This window comes from Gracilinanus agilis, chromosome 4, assembly GCF_016433145.1.
Source record: "Gracilinanus agilis isolate LMUSP501 chromosome 4, AgileGrace, whole genome shotgun sequence".
NCBI classification, from domain to species: domain Eukaryota; kingdom Metazoa; phylum Chordata; class Mammalia; order Didelphimorphia; family Didelphidae; genus Gracilinanus; species Gracilinanus agilis.
Window position 1 is genome coordinate 413463962 of NC_058133.1, and position 19179 is coordinate 413483140.

The window sequence follows — 19179 nt, forward strand, 5'->3', positions numbered from 1 at the left end:
ATCTCATAACCATATGTCAAAATTGGTAAAATGTTGGGACTGAAAGGATGGGTTTTTGCTTTGATGGTGATCTTTGGGAGAGTAAAAGAGCTTTGTGATTTTCTGAAAGAAATCTAGCCCCGTCTTTTCCTTCCTTTCAAATCTGGACCCAGATCCTTGTTCCTTTTCCTGCCTATTACAGATATGGATACTCTTGGGCAAATTCTATAAGATAACTGTCTGAATACATGTTGAAATCTGAGCAGTAGGTATTTACAGAATTGTAAGATTATATAGATTTAGAGCTGGAAGGGGACTAGTCAGGCCATTCCCCTAATTTTACAGATGAGGAAACTGAATCTGAGGGACGTTAAATGACTTACTCAGGGTCATATAGCTAATATGTTTCCGAGGCAAGATTTCATCCAAGTTCTTCCTGATTCTCAGTCTAGCACTCTTCCTAGTGTACAACCTAGCCACATCTTTATCCACCTTGTCTTTCTTGTGTGGAGGAACAGTGCAAATTTCTTTGAATAATTACAGATATGTATTTCAGGAAATTCTGAAGTATCTTGATATTTGCAGCAATCAGTGTAGTTTCATTCATGAATAGGAATATCTGGAGGATTTCATAATGCCCAGGGAATCTCTTCTTGATCTGGATTCTATGCTTAATTTTCTCTACTGCTGTATCAAATTGGCAAGCATATATCTCCTTGTTTTATGACTTTCCTGGTGTTTATCATGAAAAAAATCATTGAATAGCGCTATTTTGTTTTATATCTTCCCAAGGATTCCTGAAGATCTCAATATATGGATGGGAGACACCAAAGGCAGTATTTTACTCTGTTGAATCAAATACATTTTTTTGTAATCCACAATATGACAATAGGATTGTATATACCCTATAGCTTCCAGGTAACTATGAGATTAAAAAAAGTCCTTACTTTCTGTTTTAGGATTGATATTAAGTATCAGTTCTAAAGCAGAAGAGTGGTAAGAACTAAGCAATTGGATTTAAGTGACTTGCCCAGGGTCACACACAGCTTGGAAATGTTTGAGGCCAGATTTAAACCTAGGACATCCTGTCTTGAGGTGTGATACTCTTTCCATTGAACCATATAGCTACCTACCTCCCTGAGATTTTAAAGATGTGACCAATGTTGGACATAACTTTCAAAAGCCTGTTTATTCTTCTCTAATACTTTCATTAAGGATGCTCTTAATTTGTGTGTAAATGACTTTTGTAAATATTTTGTATAGATGGGAGTAGGCATATAGGTTGCTCATTACTGATGTTCTGTCAGTCAGCCTTTTTTTGGGCAGATTAATAAAGTCTGTGGGTGTTTTTTATGCCTTTGATATCTTCTTCAGATACCTCGCATATGGGTTCCCTCAATGTCCTCACAATTGTATTACCTGTAGCACTAATCTTCTTTATATATACCTGGTCCAGTTTGGTTGCCTTTTCTATCTTTGTTCTCTCTAGTTTAGTGTGTTGGCGAAGTACTGGCATGCATGCTGGCTCAGGCATGGGGGAACTGCTCTGTCCTCCTCTTCCCAGCTCCCAAGGATATTTTTTGCATGCCCTACCCCTCTGTCCAGCCTTCCAAAGTGAGTGCTTCCTCCCTTAGTTCTCGGGTAATGCAGGGTGAAGGGTGGGGGTGGGAGGGCTCACAGGTATGTTGGTACTACTAACCTTGGTGGAAGAAACATTTTGATTAAATGGCTATTGCAAATCTTTCCCTTTCTGTGTGTACTCCTATTTTTATCTTTTAATATCCTTGGGATGGCTTTGATTAGCTGGGTGTCTTGCCAAGCTCTCTGTATACTGATTTTACTCTTTACTATTTCTCTTGACTTTATAAGATAATGCTACTCATAATCATTGATTATCTTTTCTTGTAAGATTTTAAGATGAGTTTATATTCTAGCTTTTTGCCTTTGGAACCCACTTTTCTCTAGCAATTACATCTGATGTTTCCTGACTTAAGCACTTTTTAGTTTTTTAGAGAAGAAAACAGGAAAAATAATGCTATTATTCTGCCTTTCCTCCATTAACTGCCATTGTTTTCTTAGTTTTGTGCTTTTTTGTTTTGTGCAGAACTTCTTTTTAAAAAAAATCTATTTTTTCAGTTAAATGTATAAATAGTCTTTGATAATTGTTTTCTAATATTTTAGGAGTCAGATTTTCTCCCTTCCTCCCTTTCCCCATTCCCTGAGATAATAAATATATCAGTACCTTCATGCAATCTTATTTCCATATTGCGTATGTCATGACAGAAGATACATAGCACATGTATAATAAAAATCTCATGAAGGAAATGAAGTGGAAGATGGCATACTTTAATTTGCCTCAGACTAACAGTTCTTTCTTTGGCTATGGATAGAATTTTCATCATGAGTCCCTTGTGGTTATCTTGGAAACTCATTTTAGTGATAGTAGGTTAGTCTTTCACAATTGATTATTATATAATATTTCTTTTACGGTATACATTGTTCTCTTGGTTCTGAGGAGAACTTTACTTTGCATCAATTGATAAAATCTTTCCAGATTTTTCTGAACTCATCTCGTTTGTTGTTTCTTATGGCACAATAGTATTCCATTACAATTGTATACCATAGTTTGTTCGTCCATTCCGTAGGTGATGGGCAACCCCTCAGTTTAAAAAATTCTTTGACACTGCAAAAAGAACTGTGAAAACTATTTTGGTATAGGTTAGGTCCTTTTCCCTCATCTCTGATCTCTTTGGGATATAGACCCAGTAGTGGTATTGCTGGGCCAAAATTTATGCATAGTTTTATGGCCCTTTGAGCCTGGTTCCAATATTGCTCTCCAGAGTGGTTGAATCAGTTTGAAGTTCCACCAACAGTGTATTAGTGTCTTAATTTTTCCACAATCCCTCCAACATTTATTGTTTTTTTGTATAACTTCTTAAAATCTGAGTTAGTTGTGAGATATCACCTCACATGCATCAGATTGGCTAAGATGACATAAAAGGAAAATGATAAATGATGGCAAGGCTGTGGGAAAGCAGATATACTTATACATTGTTGGTAGAACAATGAACTAGTCTGTTTTGGAAAGTAATTTGGAATTGTCTTCAAATCTATTAAAGTGTGCATCTCCATTGACCCAGCAATACCATTACTAGGTCCATATCCCAAAAGATCAAAGACAGAGGAAAATGTTAAAAAATATTGATAGTGGCTCTTTTCATTGTGGCAAAGTAATGGAAACTTTTAAAATGCATAGAAAAGAGCAAAAAGAAGTATAGAAGGAGACTCAAATAAGCAAAACAATGTAGGGATTGTCCACAAATTGTTGGGGATGTCCATCAATTGCAGAACAGCTCAACAAATTATAGTATATGAATGCAATGGAATACTATTGTGCTATAAGAAATGATAAAGGGGATCATTTGAGAAAAACCTGGGAAGACATATGAATTGATGAAAAATGAAGTGAATAGAACCAAAACAATTTATACAATAATAGGAATAGTATAAAAATAATCAACTTTGAAAGATTTAGTAACACTTAGCAACACAATAATCACCACAATTTTAAAGGACTCACAATGAAACATACTATCCACTTCTAGCTAGAGAAATGGGTTCAAAGTAAATTGAAGCATATTTTATCCTCTTTCTTTGTTTCCTTCCTTCTTTACTTCCTCTCTTCCTTCTCCCCTCCCTCTCTTTCTGACATTGTTTCTTTCTTGATGGAATATTCTGTGCCTCTTTTTTTTTTAAAAAGCATTTTTTAAAAACTTGACAAACCTAAAACATTAGATTTCCATATAAATAGGAAGGAGGAGTATATATGAAACCACAAAATTTTAATACAGACAGCTCACTTTTTAAAAAAGTATATATTAAATTTAGTATACTATCCACATTGTTTTGCTTGTTTGAGTCTCCTATACTTCTTTTTAAACTTTTCTATGCATTTTAAAAATGTTTAATTTATGCTTTCTCCCCTTTTTTGACATTATGGTTCTACTCCTTCTCACTTATAGCCTTTACCCTCACCAAAACAACCCAAAGACCCACCCTGTATAATAAATGAACATAAAATCATGCAGAAAAAATTCACAATTGGTCATGCATGAAAAGTGAGTTTCATTCTGTATCTATTATTTCTTTACAAGAAATTATAATAATACTTTATCATTAGTCTTCTGGAGTTCTGATTGTTCATTGCATTGATCAGAGATCTTAAATCTTTCAAAGTTGTTTGGTTTTACAGTATTTAATTGTATAAATTGTTCTTTTGATTCTTTTCACTTCTTTCTGTATTAGTTTATACAAGTATTCCCAATTTTCTCTGAATCTATTGCATTCATCATCATTTTAAAGTAGTAAAATAATATCCCATGACTTACATACTATGTAATATGTCTAGCCATTCCCTAATGGATATTCATTAACTTTGTTTCCAGTTCTTTTCTAAAGCAAAAAAGTGCTGTTATAAGTATTTTTGACCATAAAGGTTTTTCCTCTTTGTCTTTGATTTTTTGTGAGGTATAAGCCCAGTAATCTCTGTATCTCTCATGTGAATGGATGATGAATGAGAAAGTATCTTTTATGAATTTACTATGTCTCAAGCTCTCTGCTAAGCACTGAGGAGAAAACTACAAATTGAAGATAGTCCTTGTCCTGAAGGATCTTACCTTTTAATGGAAGGAGACAACGTATATAGGGGAATAGTGGCCAATCAGGGATAGCAGGGTAGACTTTATCAGGAGATAGGGATGAGGAGGGAGAGCATTTCAGGCATGGTGAACAGCCAAAGGAAAAGTATGGAGTAGAGAGATGGAGTATGTCATGCAAGGACAAACAAAGAGGCCAGTGTCACTTGCTTTCCATTTAAAAAATGTGACATCATCACTGAGCTTACCTCTGTATGCATTTTAGTAATTTGCTCATGGAATAATTTAATATGATTGCTTAGTAAATAAAAGAAGTTATTCTAAGAAAGGCTTATGCTAATGACATAGCCTTTCTTTTAAAAATGTATCTTTATTCTAAAAAATGATTTAATTTTTTTCCTTAAGTGGTAGTAGATGGCCTTCAATAGCTTGTTGCTGCATCCATGTTATTGTTTCCCCTCTAAAATGCTTTGCCCCAGACTGTTTTAATTCCAGCATGTGAAACAACATAAAATTGTCAGTATGATATATTTGTTTATTTTCTAAAGCAAAATGATGTAAATTGGTTAAGCTAGTTCCGCCCTCTCTACCTCCATAAAAATGAGGATGACTCAGTCTTTTTTTTTTGTGCCCTTGTCTGACTTTCCTACCCAGTAATCTTTTTCAATAGCTCTTTTTCCTTTTTTAAAACCAAAATCAAGCATATAGTCGAGGTTCTCTTATGTGACTCATGCTCAGGCAACATTGGAAGAAAATAGGTCTCCCATATTGTTTTAAATATACTTTTGGAGAATTGGTACTTTTTTTTACAACTTGATAAATCTGTTTGTGGAAGAGGCAATGTGCTAACTTCCAGCCGATGTGGCAAAACATACTGTAAATAGTTGAGTAATACCATTTTGAAGGCCAAAGGCAGTCATACTTGACTTGGTGAAGTCAACTTAGGTGTGCTTCAGTTGGCAGAACATTGCTTTTTATTTCCTTTGCAGCACACTAGTCATCTCTTTTACTCTCCTACCTTTAGCATTCCTAGTAGAACATAGGAGAGACACACTTTTCTTGTAAATTATTTCTGCATATTCATTATCTTTCAGCTCACAGCAAATTTTCTTTTCTTTTTTTTTAGGGTTATTTTCTCATAATAGTCACTGCCAGATTACCATGAATTTGAATTGAGCCCTAGATATTGTTTAACCTTGAAAGTTCAGGACACCTGTAGCAGGTGTTTATGAAATTCTGACTTCTCATACAATGAGAGAGAAGGCATTAAGATGCAGCATCTTCAGAAATGAGCCTAGATTGTTTAGAGAAAATATTTCCTTCCCTTCTGGTTGTTTTTTAAATGGCCAATCAACCAGGCTGAAAATGGTTTATACTATTGAGAAGCCACAGATAATGATTTCTCTGTCATCTCTGATGTTAAAAACAAATCTATAAAACTGTTCTTGTTGGTGTTTTAATGGAATTGTTTTCTTGAAGTTACTTTATTCTTTCCTAGCTAATGCTGAATGTGTGGTCTGAATCCTAGCCCTCATTTCTTCTTTTTAAAAAAAAGTTTTATTGATTCTTTTTATTTCTACACCATAGTGATTTCCCAACATATCTCTGCGCATCCCTCCTTTGACCCCCTCACTTGTAACAATGAAAATAGTTAAAAGCGTCACTTGCTCAACCTCAGCTGGGAACATAAGTGTCGTCAAATATTTTTGCCCCTCTGTTCATGTCCCTGAATGATTACAACAGTGCCTTGAGTGTTAATTTTGGGGTTACCAATGAATTCTAGTGAGTAGGCCAATTTACAAATATGGAATTGGTGAGTAACAAGGATCAACTATAAGTCTATCATGTGGGATAGAGGTCAGGGCTAGAGATATAGATTTGGTAGTTATTTCATAGTAATAATAGGTAAATGCTGATAAGTATTTAGCAACCAAAATGCATACGTGACACATATTTAAGTTTCATCTTTATCTGTATTAACAGCATTTTTATCATTTTTTATTTTATTTTTTTAAACTGTTACCTTCTATTTTAATATCAGTTCTAAGACAGAAGTTCAGCAAAGGTTAGGCAATTGAAAGTTAAGTGGCTTGCCCAGGGTCACACAGCTAGGAAGTATCTGAGACCAGATTTGAATTCATGTTTTCCCAACTCCGGGACTGGTTCTCTATCCATTGTGCTACCTAACTGCCCCATCACTTTTTATTCTTGACAATCAGCAAAACAATAAGTCAAGCCTTCATTTATAGTGTTTGCCAATTTCGGAGGTATAAATGCTGACGCTGAAAATTTAACAACTTTCTCTGTCCAGTTCAAGCTTGCGACAATACTAGTTCTTCAGTCTTCTTTTCAGTTCCTAAAGAAATAATCTCCAGCCTGCAATAGCCTGGCTAACCAGCAATCACACGGGAAACTATTTAGAGATAGGGATAGGGCCCAGACCCATGATTTCATTGTTCATAGCAAATGTCAAACATGTGGTCCACGGGCTGCACACTCCTTGAGGGTAGCCCGAACCAGACTGCAATGTGATTGGGAAATATTTATATAAGTAAATAAGTAATTTAAAAACATTTTTAAAAAGTAAATAAATAAATAAGTAAAAATATGATAGCACACAGAAAATGTTAACATATGGTTTTCCAAGTTAATAAATAGGAGGCTGACAAGGATGCTTATTCATAGTTTGGTGGCCCTATTTCTACTCGAGTTTGATACTACTATTCTATAGAATTCCCCCAATAGGAAAGCCTTTTACCAATTAATTGGTAATGGCATCTTTACAACTCAAATATACCTAGAGCACTGAGATGTTAAATGATAGGCCCAGGGTCACAGAACAAGTATGTGTCAGAGGTAAGACTCGGACTCAGGTCTTATTGGCTTCAACATTAGCTTGCTTTGCTATGCCATGTGAAATTACTGAGGGCACACTGGAAAAGCCTCTTGGCATTTACTATTTTATTCCTTACATTTTATTTCCTTAATATTTAACATTTGCACATTGTTTATATAATAGTATGGTCCCCAGAGGAGTGGTGGATTCCTTTTCCAGACCTATCTTCGAATCAAATCAATAAGGAGGTGGGGCAGCTGGGTAGCTCAGTGGATTGAGAGACAGGCCCAGAGATGTGAGGTCCTAGGTTCAAATCTGGCCTCAAACACTTCCTAGTTGTATGACCCTGGGCAAGTCACTTAACCCCCATTGCCTAGCCTTTACTGCTCTTCTGCCTTCTACACAGTATTGGCTCCAAGATGGAAGGTAAGGGTTTTTAAAAAAATCAGTGTGGAGGAGAAAAATGAACTATTCTGTTTCTAATGTGCAAAATAAGGATGGGAATTTTGCATTTATTCAATGAATATTCACTGAATGCCTGTATAAATCTATAGTGCAATTTAAGGCACTGTGCAGAGATACAGGGTAGCATAAGATATAGTTCCTTGGAGAGCTTTCTGCGTCTGAGCAGACAAAGCATATAGAGAAAAAGATAAACATCAAATGATGCTCTACTTTTAAAGTGAGCGAAATTAGTAAGCTTTAAATCAAATAAAAATTGTTTAAGAATTATTGCTAGGAGAGCTGATGTTCTTGCTAGAAATTCTAGGAGGCCCAAGAAGCTTTTGATTAACATACATGAATAAGAGAGGAAGTACATCTTTTATCTTTGAGGAAACCTCTAATTATCTCTAATGAAACTCTTTAACAAGACCACAAAGAGACCATTAAGTTGCCCTTAGAATCTGATTTCCTTTTTGTAAACCTCAGGAGGCAGGGCTCACAGAGTGGGAGATAATCTCATCTCCTTTTCTCAGTATTCTACTGTAGAACTTCTATTTCCTGCCCTTGGTGTGTTCACTTGGGTATTCGGAACCCTGAACATTAAAGTGTGAATTTTTTTTGGGGCGGGGCTGGAGGGTCAGAAAGAGAAGGAGGATGAGCACAAGTGGATTTGTCTTAGGTTATGATCTTCCACGAAGCCCTACTTAGAAGCCTCATTGTGGCTTGGAGGTGAACCTGGCTTTGTCCATTGCTCTTTCAGACAAAAACAAGTGAAGCAGGATCTTCTGCATTGAGCTTCACTGCATTTACGTGAAGGACATCTGCAAATGCTCCAACACTTTAGGGGCACCTGATTTCACCTTTCTGTAGACACCCTCCACTGATGGAGGATGGTAACCCTCCCCCACCTTGGTCAATAGTGAACTGAGTTGCTGTAGCAAAAATAGGTCATCACCTAGAGCTAGTTGGTGGCTCAGGGGATAGGATGCTGGGTCTGGACTCAGGAAGACCAGAGGTCCAAGCTTTGAGACTCTGGGCAAAGCACTTAACCTCTGTCTGCTTTAGTGTCCTCAACTGTAACTGAGGATAATAAGAGCACCAACCTTCCAGTGTTGTTTTGAGGATCCAATGAAATATTTGTAAAGCACTTAGCACATAATAGGCATTTCATAAATGCTTATTTCTTCTCTTTCAGCCAGTTGTCTGGTGATAAGCTTCTCTCAGTTGATAAACTAGGATGACCTGTATTTGATATTTTTCCTTTAGTGGGGAAGAAAAACGATAGGACCTGTCAGAGCTTGAGCTCTCCTGGTATAGCCTGTGAAGTTAGAGGACCGGAGTGTAAATTCTGTGACCTTGGTGAAGTCATTTAATTCCCTATGCCTCTGTTTCCTTATTTATAAAACAAAGGGGTTATACCATATTGGATCACAATTCAAAGACTGGAAGAGTCATTGGAGGCCATACAGTTCGAGCCTCTCACTTTTCTAGGTGAGGAAACATAGGCTCAGAGAGATTTATTAACGTGTACGAAGTCTAACGTAGTAAAAAATCAAGGGAAGGATTTGAATTCAGATCCTCTGACTCCAGAGTCAGTGCGCTTTCCACCATATCACATTCTTTCTTGTTCCTTAAGATCTCACAGAGTTTTATCTTATGATTCTTTGAGAACCCACGGTTTTCTCCATACCAACAACACTTGCCATGTTGGTGCCAGAATAGTATAGACACCCAGTTGATCTGTTTTAGCTGCTATGGCTCAGAAATCCCAAAGTCAAGTGATGCATCAGCTTCAGCTTCCCTTAGTTGAAGGTATAATTGGTTGAAGCTACTATGTTGGTTTGATTCAATTACTGATTGTGTGACATTGGTCAAGTCACTTAACCAACTCAGCATCTCAGGCAGAATGTCAAGTTTTATTAGATAACATAAATCGATTTTGTTAGATAGTAAAAATAGAGTTTGTCTTTGCACCACAAGTAAATATGATTAGTGTTTTATTTTAGATTTCGTATGGCATTTTTTTTCATCTGAAGAAATCAAGTGATTTGAATCTGCAAGGTGATAATATAAATAGTTTTGCTGGAGCTGTTGAGCACTCAGTTATTTTTTTAAAAACACTTTCTTGCATTTCAAATGAAGCTCAGCTCTGTTCTGTTTCTTTCCAGATGGTTTCCCAGCTTGAAGCTCAAATAGCTAAACTGACTGAACAATTGGAGAATGAGACAGGACTTCACCAGAAAGCTCTGCAAAGGGCCCAGAAAGCAGAAAAGCATTTCGAAAATCTTCAGGGTCAATTGACACACCTAGAGGGGGAATTGGTGTCTGGAGATGTTCTGCTAGACAGTTTGAGCCTTGAGAAACAAAAAGTAATAACTTAGGGGTATTTCACTTAATGGAAATTTCTGTCATAAGATAAAAGCCTGTTTGAAAAAAGTATCCAACTTCTACTGTACTTAGAGATTGAGTCCTAAATCCTAGTTTGCCTGAAAAATCTCAAGTAGCAAGTGGCATTGTGGGAGAAGAGTGGGGGTCAGTTCTGGGTTTCTGAGACTCCTTGGATAATAACTTCTAATAAAAACTTCTTTAATAAAACTTCTAATAAACTTCTAATGAAAAACGGAGTGAGAAAAAAATTGCTCCCAGACACAAAGGACTAACTTGAAACGAATCCTGTAGAAATATGAAAATTCCCTCCAAGTGGCTATTTTGCAAATGGTCAAGCAAATTATTATAAAGTGGATTTGTTATGAAAAGGAAATAATGCTGCTGGATTTTCTTTCAGATTGCTGGGCTAGGGGATGAGAAGATTCAGCTAGACAATGGAAATGTGAATGTGTGTGTGTGTGTGTGTGTGTGTGTGTGTAGTGTAGTGTAGTGTAGGAAGGAGGGAGTAGGTGTATAGAATTATGTTCCCTTTTGTACCTAAGAGAAGAAACTCTGCTCCTGACAGCTTTATCTGTTACTTTTCAAGATTCCACAGGTCTTTCAGATTTGACCATAGTTTTGGAGTTGAGCTAATCCCATCATTTAATCCCATCATTTTACAAATAGAGAAATTGAGAGGCTATTTTGGGAAGTGGTTTGCCCAAGGTCACTTAGATTATAAATTGCAAAATTGAGATTTGAATTCAGCCCCAGTTGGTTCCAACTCTTTTGACCATACCAGGTTGTCCTTACTGATGTTTTGGAAGGGACAGAAATGGAAAGCAGATTTCTCATCTTGACATTTCCCACATTTGAAGCTTGCATTATTAAACATTGAACAATTAGTGCATAGAATGATTTCTGAGTTTCTGCACAATCAGTAAAGTTACTCAGACAGCTACTAGATACAGAATCACTTTATCATATTCATTCTCTCTGGATATCTGACAGCAAAATAGACATTACTGAGGCTGGCAGAATCAAGATAGCAACCCATTTTATAGTTTTCTTTCATTTCTCTATAACCACTCTAAGGCTGTCCTAGCAAAATCTTATTCTCTTTTCTTCCTCCTCTTTTTCATCTCTTTTCCCTTCAGACTCAAACAAAATAGTATCATGCTATGGTTTTAATCATATACTTGAAGAATACTCTCAGAATGGCATGTATTTAGCTACTATAGAGTATTTCCATTCAACATCTGAGGAGATGGGCAGCTAGTTGGCACAATGGAAAGAGTGGCAGGATGGAGTCAAGAAGACTCATCTTCCTGAGTTTAAATCTGGCTTTAGATACTAGCTATGTGACCATGGACAATTCACTTGACCCTATTTGTCTCAGTTTCCTTCTCTGTAAAATGAGCTGTAAACCGCTTCAGTATCTTTGCCAAGAAAAACCTGAATGGAGTCATGAAGAATGAGGTGTGACTGAAGACAACTGAACAACATCTGAGGAGATATGTTGTATATGTCATCCTGAAATTGTAGGAGAGAAATGGGCTCAGACATTAACAGAATAAATTGACTTAGGTAGATTTATCCTTCAACTTTGCTAAAGTTATAAGCTATTTTAGTTAGTTTTTTTTTAGTTGACCCTTTATGGTTTTCTAAGTATAACTACCATTTGCAGAAAATAAAAATTTTTTTTGCTTTTTTCTATGATTATTCCTTTAATTTTTGGTAGTTTTCATATGTAGCAATAAAAAGTATATATATACACATGTGTATATATATATCAAGTTATATATACATATATAATTGAATTTATAGCACTATATTAAATAGTAGTAGTAACAATGGACATACTTTATACCCTTGATCTTATTGGAAATTTCACTTGATTATCCCCATTACTTATAATATTATCTCTTGGTTTTAGATTTATACTATTTATTATTAACAAGATAAAGTAAAAAAAAAGGGTTCAAAGGCATGAGTTTCAGTTGGATGATTTTAACTTTTTAGATTGTGCATTGTAACTAAAGAGTAAGTAAAAAAAATTTAGTCAATATTATATCACAGTGGTTCTCAGAAATTATATGTATTCTTTAATAATATACAGTAGAAGGACCAGTGAAATGGAATGACTAAACTTGAATTCAAATCCAGATTCAGTTACTGGTTCTCTGTTTCCTCATCAATAAAATGAGGAAGTTGGACTATATAACTTCTAAATTCCCTCCTGGTTCTAAATCTGTGATTCTATGCTTCCTATGAAGCCTATGCTCTAATGAGTATTGAATTGCATATGAAAATATGAAGAAAAGTTGTACATTATTTTAGTGTTGAACATATTTATTTGAATGCTTCTCCTATCTCTAATAGCCAAATAAGCATTTTAAATTAAATTTTAAATTAAATTTTCTTTTCCTCCCCAATGGTAAATGGTTGACATTTTCTAGAATGGTGCTTTATTCCCTAGCATTGGAGAAAGCAGTTTACTTTCTCTGGGTGTTTAGGAGGTCCCCAGATTGCATATAGATTGCATATCTGAATAGAGATACTGTCACTGAACTATTTAAAAAAATGTTGACCATATAATGAAACAGTATGGTATAGTAGAAATAATGTTGTTTTTGGAATTTTAGTGCTAGAGTTCAGTTGCCAGCTCTGCTGCTTATATTTGGGGCTTTGGGCAAGTCACTCAAGTCTTAGGGCTTCAGTTTCTTTTTTCTTTAATTAGCAGATCTATTTCTCCTTCTCTTATTCAATGCTGCTTATTATTAATTTTTAAAACAATATTTTATTGATATCCTTTTCTATTTAATAATTTTTTCCAATTACACATAAAAGCAATTTTTAACATTTAAAATTTTTTTAAGTTCAAAATTCTCTCCCTTCCTCCCTCCTCCCCTCTAAAATGGCAAGCAATTTGATAGACTTTATACATGTATAGTCATCAAAATATTGATATCTTTTTCAACATCACCCATATTTCCCAATGAATCCTTCCTTCCTACCATTTTCAGAGTCCTTCCTATAACAAAGAATAAAAGGAAAAAATAAGAACAAATTCAGCAAAATTAACTAACACATTGTAAAAGTCTGACATTTACCCATAGTGTTTCATAACCCTAGTCCTACTTCTGCAAAGAGAAGAGGAGGCTTCTCATATCCTTTCTTTGGGGCTTCACTTAGTCATGATAATTTCATCAACTTGATTTCAATTGTTTTGTTGTTCTTTCCATGTATTGGCATAATTATTGATGCAGTTGATGAAGAGTGGCTACTGATCTGTAACCCATAGTCTTAGGGTTTAGAATTGCTTGACAATGAAAGGCTAAATAAGTTGTTCGTGATCACACTGCTAATGGCAGGACTTGAATTCTAGAACTTTTTCTTGCCTCCAATTCTGTCCTTCTGTCTGCTAACTATCCCAGTCATCTCAGTCTATGTCTTCTTTCTCTTTCCTTTCTGTCTCTGTCTCTGACATAACACATATATATGTGGTGCACTCCAGACTTCTCATTTGTTGCTTTCCATCCTCATTATGTGGCTGGTCCACTCTGATTATCACTAAAAGAATAACTGAAAAAATATATATTTGCTCTAGCTGTCTCAGGTTTTAAAACTAAAACATATATATTTATTATTTTTTTCCTATTGGTTCCCTATATTGAAAAAATTAATTTTGAAGTATTCTACTTAGTCCAAGCATTGAAAAGTAGCCAATGGTACTTGCTTGAGAAAAAGAGAAAAGCTCGTCAAAGTCACCTGTTAACTATTGTTTTCTATATCATTTCTTTTTTGTTTTGGGTTTAGTATCTTAAATTTGTGGATCAGCTTTCAGAGAAGATGAAGCTAGACCAAATGACTGCTGAACTTGGCTTTGACATGCGTCTGGATGCAGTTTTAGCTCGTGCAGAGCAGCTGGTCCGTCTTGAGAGCAATGCAGTTATTGAAAACAAGACCATGGCCCATAGTTTACAGAGAAAGGTAAGAAGGTGGCTTGTCTCAGTCTTGTTGAAAAGTAAATTACTGAGGAATCTCAGATGTTGTAAGAAAAAACACTAACTCCACATTTGTCAGTAATTATTGCTAGGTTGTCTAAAAATATTTCTTTGCTGTTTTCAGGTATCTATTGTGTCATCTGTGTAAATAAAATCTGTGTAAATAAATCTTCATTGATTGACTGGAAATCCTTCACATTTATGTAAAAGTGGTGCATTCTGGCTCTTGAAGCTTGAATATGGCTTTATTTGCCTTTTCTCCAGCCCAAGGAGCGACAAAAATTTGTATGTAGTGGATGAGTGCAAAGTTACCTAATCTCCTATATCTAGCTGGCTTCATGTAATGTTTTTATCCCGTTCATCCATTCATCCATCCATCTTTCCATCCATCCATTTATTTACTCATCCACACCTGATATCTTACCATTTCCCCTTCTACCACCCATGTTGATAGGCCTCTCTTATTCTTCTACCATTTCTTCTTTTGGGAACAGTAACCATATTAATACTACCATTGTTTCTGGGAAAAGTAATTATAATTCTATTTACCATCCCTGTGACTTTCCAGGTTGAAACTCTATTCCTTGACCACCATTCCCTTAAATGTTTTGTTTTCCCCATTAGAATGTAGACTTCTAGAATAGGGAATGCCTCACTTTTGCAATTTTATCCAAAATGCTTAGCACAGTGCCTGGCATGTAATACATATTCTTTATTCATTCAATCAAATATAGCTTTACACTTCGGTGTAAAACCAGTCTTTTATACTTTATGGTTTGTTTAAAATATACTTTATGGTCAGAAATCCAAACCTCTTTCTCAGATACCATCTTCTCAACCAGATACTATTTCTCAGATGTGCCTTTCTCTTCTGAAACCCTTGCCTTTTATCAGCAACGGTTATAAAAACAACACCTGTGTTCCCAAGGGTTTCCTAAGTGCTATCCTGAACTTGCAGTCTTACTCAGGGCTTTATAATCCTTAGTAATGCTTTGTATATGCCTTTTGGCACCCTCCTTTGTTCTCACATGAAACTTAGAAGTGGGTAGGAGTCACTAGGTGAAGTGAAGCGGGGAATAGTTATCACATGATCTACATAAGTAGCTATGGAAAAAGAAAATTTATCACCTGCTGCCTAATATGCTGCTGATGAGCCTTTCCCCAATTAGTGATGCTCATCCATGGATGGCAGACACAGTCTACTAAGAGGCTTTTGCTGGAAATCTTTTCAGCTTGGTAGAGTCTGCCAGAACTTGTTTTCCCTTTGAGAAGTCGGGTAGCTTCCTTACCAGGATGAAACATTAGAGTAGGAATTGAGTGGGATTGCTAGTTTTAGTTGAGAATGATTCTAAAATATAATTTCTCATCTCAAACTTAGAAGGATGGTCATTATGTGAGTACAAAATGAAGAGAATCTGTCCTCTCATTCAGGCATGAAAAGAAGAAAGGGAGGAAAACATAGTAGCTATTTTTTGGAAAGAAAAAGGGAAATGAGTTTACCAGAACGGGTTTACCAGAAAACTATGTAGTATCATCTCTTCTATCCCATTATCATTGTAACTTTAGGGATATTTTATATAACAATTCACTGCTAACAAGAAGGGAACATTGAATTACATTTTCTTCCCAGGTTCTACCCAGATATTCAATCTTTCTCTATGCTTTACACTCATTCCTTTTTACTTAGATCCCAATCAAGGAGATGAGGACCATTAACCATAATGACAATGATAATAATAATAATATAATAATAACTTAAGAGTACTTTAAGATTTATAAGGCATATTACTTACATTAACTCATTTGATCCTTATGACAATCCATGTGATATTTCAGGTTTCATTATTCCCATATTTTAAGGACACAGGGTACTTGCATTGCTATTTAGATTTGCTATAGAACAGAATACTAAATGAAAAAAGTCATACATGCAGGTTTAGTTAGTGAAATATTAATAGTCCTAATGATAATTATTCCTTTTTACAATCTAGTAAAATATTAAACAACTCTTGCTAAGACTAAGTTTCCCCTATGAGGAAAGTTCCTGGCATAGATCCTAAATTACAATGATTTTCTCTTCATTGTAAAGTATATTAATTTAGTAACTTTAAAGTAAAGTGTATTAGTCTTTATGATGTACTTAGAAGAAGTAAGGAAAACAGTTAGAACTCACATTTTGGTGAAGTTTTCATGCCTTCAACTATTTTTTAAACAAATGCAGGAGGTATAGAATTATGAAATTTGGCTATTTCCAACTGGAATAACTCTATGATAACTTAGAATGTCAATGTCTCCTGTACATTGATATCAAATAGAATGGAATTGAGTTGAATATACTTTCTCTGTTATTATATATTATATAACGTCACATATACTTTTAGCATAATTCTATGCTCTATGATATACTATATGCTATATTATATGTGCTATATAATATACTATATAATAATACTAGTTTGAAAACTAAAAATGGAATATATTTTTTAAAATAAGTCCATATACATTCATTGCTTGGCATTTACTGTATGCTGGGGATATAAAGAAAAACAAAACAGTCCCCATTCTTAAGGAACTTCCATTTTGGGGAACATGACATGCAAACAATAGGGGAAAACCAGGAAAAAAAATTATCTATATACATATAAATTATTTTCTGGGTCAATTGGAGATAATCTCAAAAAGAAAGCAATAATATTCACGGGGACCTGGAAAGGCTCTTTCTTCTTAATGATTATACTTTCCTTAGAAGTAGCCAAAATATCATTAATTCATTAAATTCAAATTTCATTCATTTTAATTGGAAATGATGAATAGTTTCTAATAACTTTTTTTGTGGGGGAGATAGAGAGCATAGTCTAATAGATGTTGTAAGCCAACCAGTTAAATACCTTTGGAAACCCCTTCTAGCTTTATATGCAGTGTTCTCATAAACCTTTAAGTGTAGTGTCAAGAAAGATAAAGGTCAGAATGAGCTGAGGATGGTGAAAAAAATGCTAGGGAAAACAAAAAGGACTTTTAAAGGTATTTTTAGATTAAGAAGAGGAAGAAGAAAGGACCCTTGGGTGGGATCAACATTATAGAAAGAGGAACTAACCCAGTGCTATTTTGCTTCCTTCTCTGTCAAGGGAGAATGATCTTCAACCAGAAAGGACAGAACAAAACAAGTTGTAGAGTCAAAGATAGGTGAGGAGGTATTAAGTATCTGTTTATTGACTCTAAAGGAGAAAAACCTTTGAGGTTTTATTGTTAACTCATTTATCAAACTCAAAGAATCCCTATTTTTGAGGAATCATTGGAAATGGGAGAGATCCCAGAAGACAAGACAGTAGAAATTAGTATTTTTTGAAAGGAAAAGATACATGGTGCAAAACCACAGACTAGTGAGCTTTATGTTGATCATAGCAAAATTCTGATATAAATTATTAATTAAATGAATCGTAAGCTTTTAGGAAAGGAAATAGTGATGACTGAGAGTCATCATTTTTTACCTCAAACCTACCCATCTTCCAAACTTCCCCATTCCTGTTGTAGGCACCAGCATTAATCAAATTCATAGCTTCAGAGTTATCCTTGACTCTTCATAGCTAAGGGAAATAGTGGATAGAGCTTCAGGTCAGGAAGACTTGAGTTCAATTTTGGCTTCAGATTTTGGGTAGCTATGTGACCTTAGGCAAGTCATTTAACCTCTGCTTCAGCTTTCTCATCTGTGAAATGGAGATAATTATAGCATCTAATTTCCAGGGCTATTGTGAGGATCAAATGAGATAATAATTGTAAAGTGCTCAGCACATGATAAGCACTATATAAATAAATAAACTATCATTAGCTATATATCCAATAAATACCAGTCCTGTTGATTTTACCTCCATGATATCTCTCGCATATGTCCCTTTCTTTCTTCTCACAGGGACAGTACCCTAATTATGACCCTCTTCATCTCTTGCCCTGAGCTATTGGCAAGGCTCCCTGCCTTTTCTCTCCCCTCTTCATGCAGCTGCCAAAGTGACTTCTCAAAGCCCAGGTCTGACTCTTTCCTTTCCTTGCTCAGGATGAAACACATACTATTGATCCTTTGTAATCAGGCTCTAGTCTACATTTCCAGGATGTTTAGACTTCCCATTCACACCTTCAATGGGCCAGTCAAACTGATTTTGCTGTTTTTGATATATAACACTCGATCTTCCATCCCTCTGCATTTCCACGACCTGACTGTATCCCTGGAATACACGATGCTGCAAAGAAACCCTCATTTCCTTTTTAACTCAAGCATCGCCTCCTAATCGAGGTCTTCTGGTTACTAGTGTCTCTTCCTTAATAGTATTTTGTATTTATTGATAGGGAGGAATTTGGGAAAAAGGTAAAGGACCAGAGTAGAGAGGCGCAAGTTTGATGGAATGCAAGAAACCAGGAAGGGGATCTCAGAATTTTGGGGAAGGATTCTGAGGGGGTTAACGGTCAACTGGAGGGAGAGTAGGGGATTGTGGAGAAGTAAACAGCCCCTGAACTAAGCTTTCTCCTGATCCCGTGGGAAACCTACCCAAATCATCTACTTTGGTTCCTCTTATCCCTCTCTGATCCCAGACATTGACATCTAGTGACTTCTCAAGAGAAACCATCATTGCCAGTGACCTGGACTTCTGAGTTACCTTGGTGGGCTTTGCCAACACCTGGGTGACCAGGTCACTCCTGGCACCAGCTCCTGATTCAACAGCTATCTCTGGCTTTCACCAAAAAGGCTATATTTATATGGGCTTAGCCTAGGGTAGCTAGACAAGGCTGTGGGATTTGAGGCAGAGAGGGAGTCAGTGTAGCCTCAACTCTGTTGGGGATCGAAGCGACGTTTTGCAAGATCAGTGGTTTGGGAAAGGTGGAACCTTATTAGTGATAGGGA

The 19179-nt window shown here is 35.7% G+C and overlaps 1 protein-coding gene across 1 annotated transcript in view; it reads left to right on the forward strand.

The window, feature by feature from the left end:
* CCDC170 (coiled-coil domain containing 170) overlaps positions 1-19179 on the forward strand; it is a 117154-nt gene that overhangs the window by 64215 nt on the left and 33760 nt on the right. Inside the window, 2 exon segments of the mRNA XM_044674854.1 lie at positions 10083-10283; positions 14101-14274. Of these exon segments, the coding sequence (XP_044530789.1) occupies positions 10083-10283; positions 14101-14274 (375 nt within the window).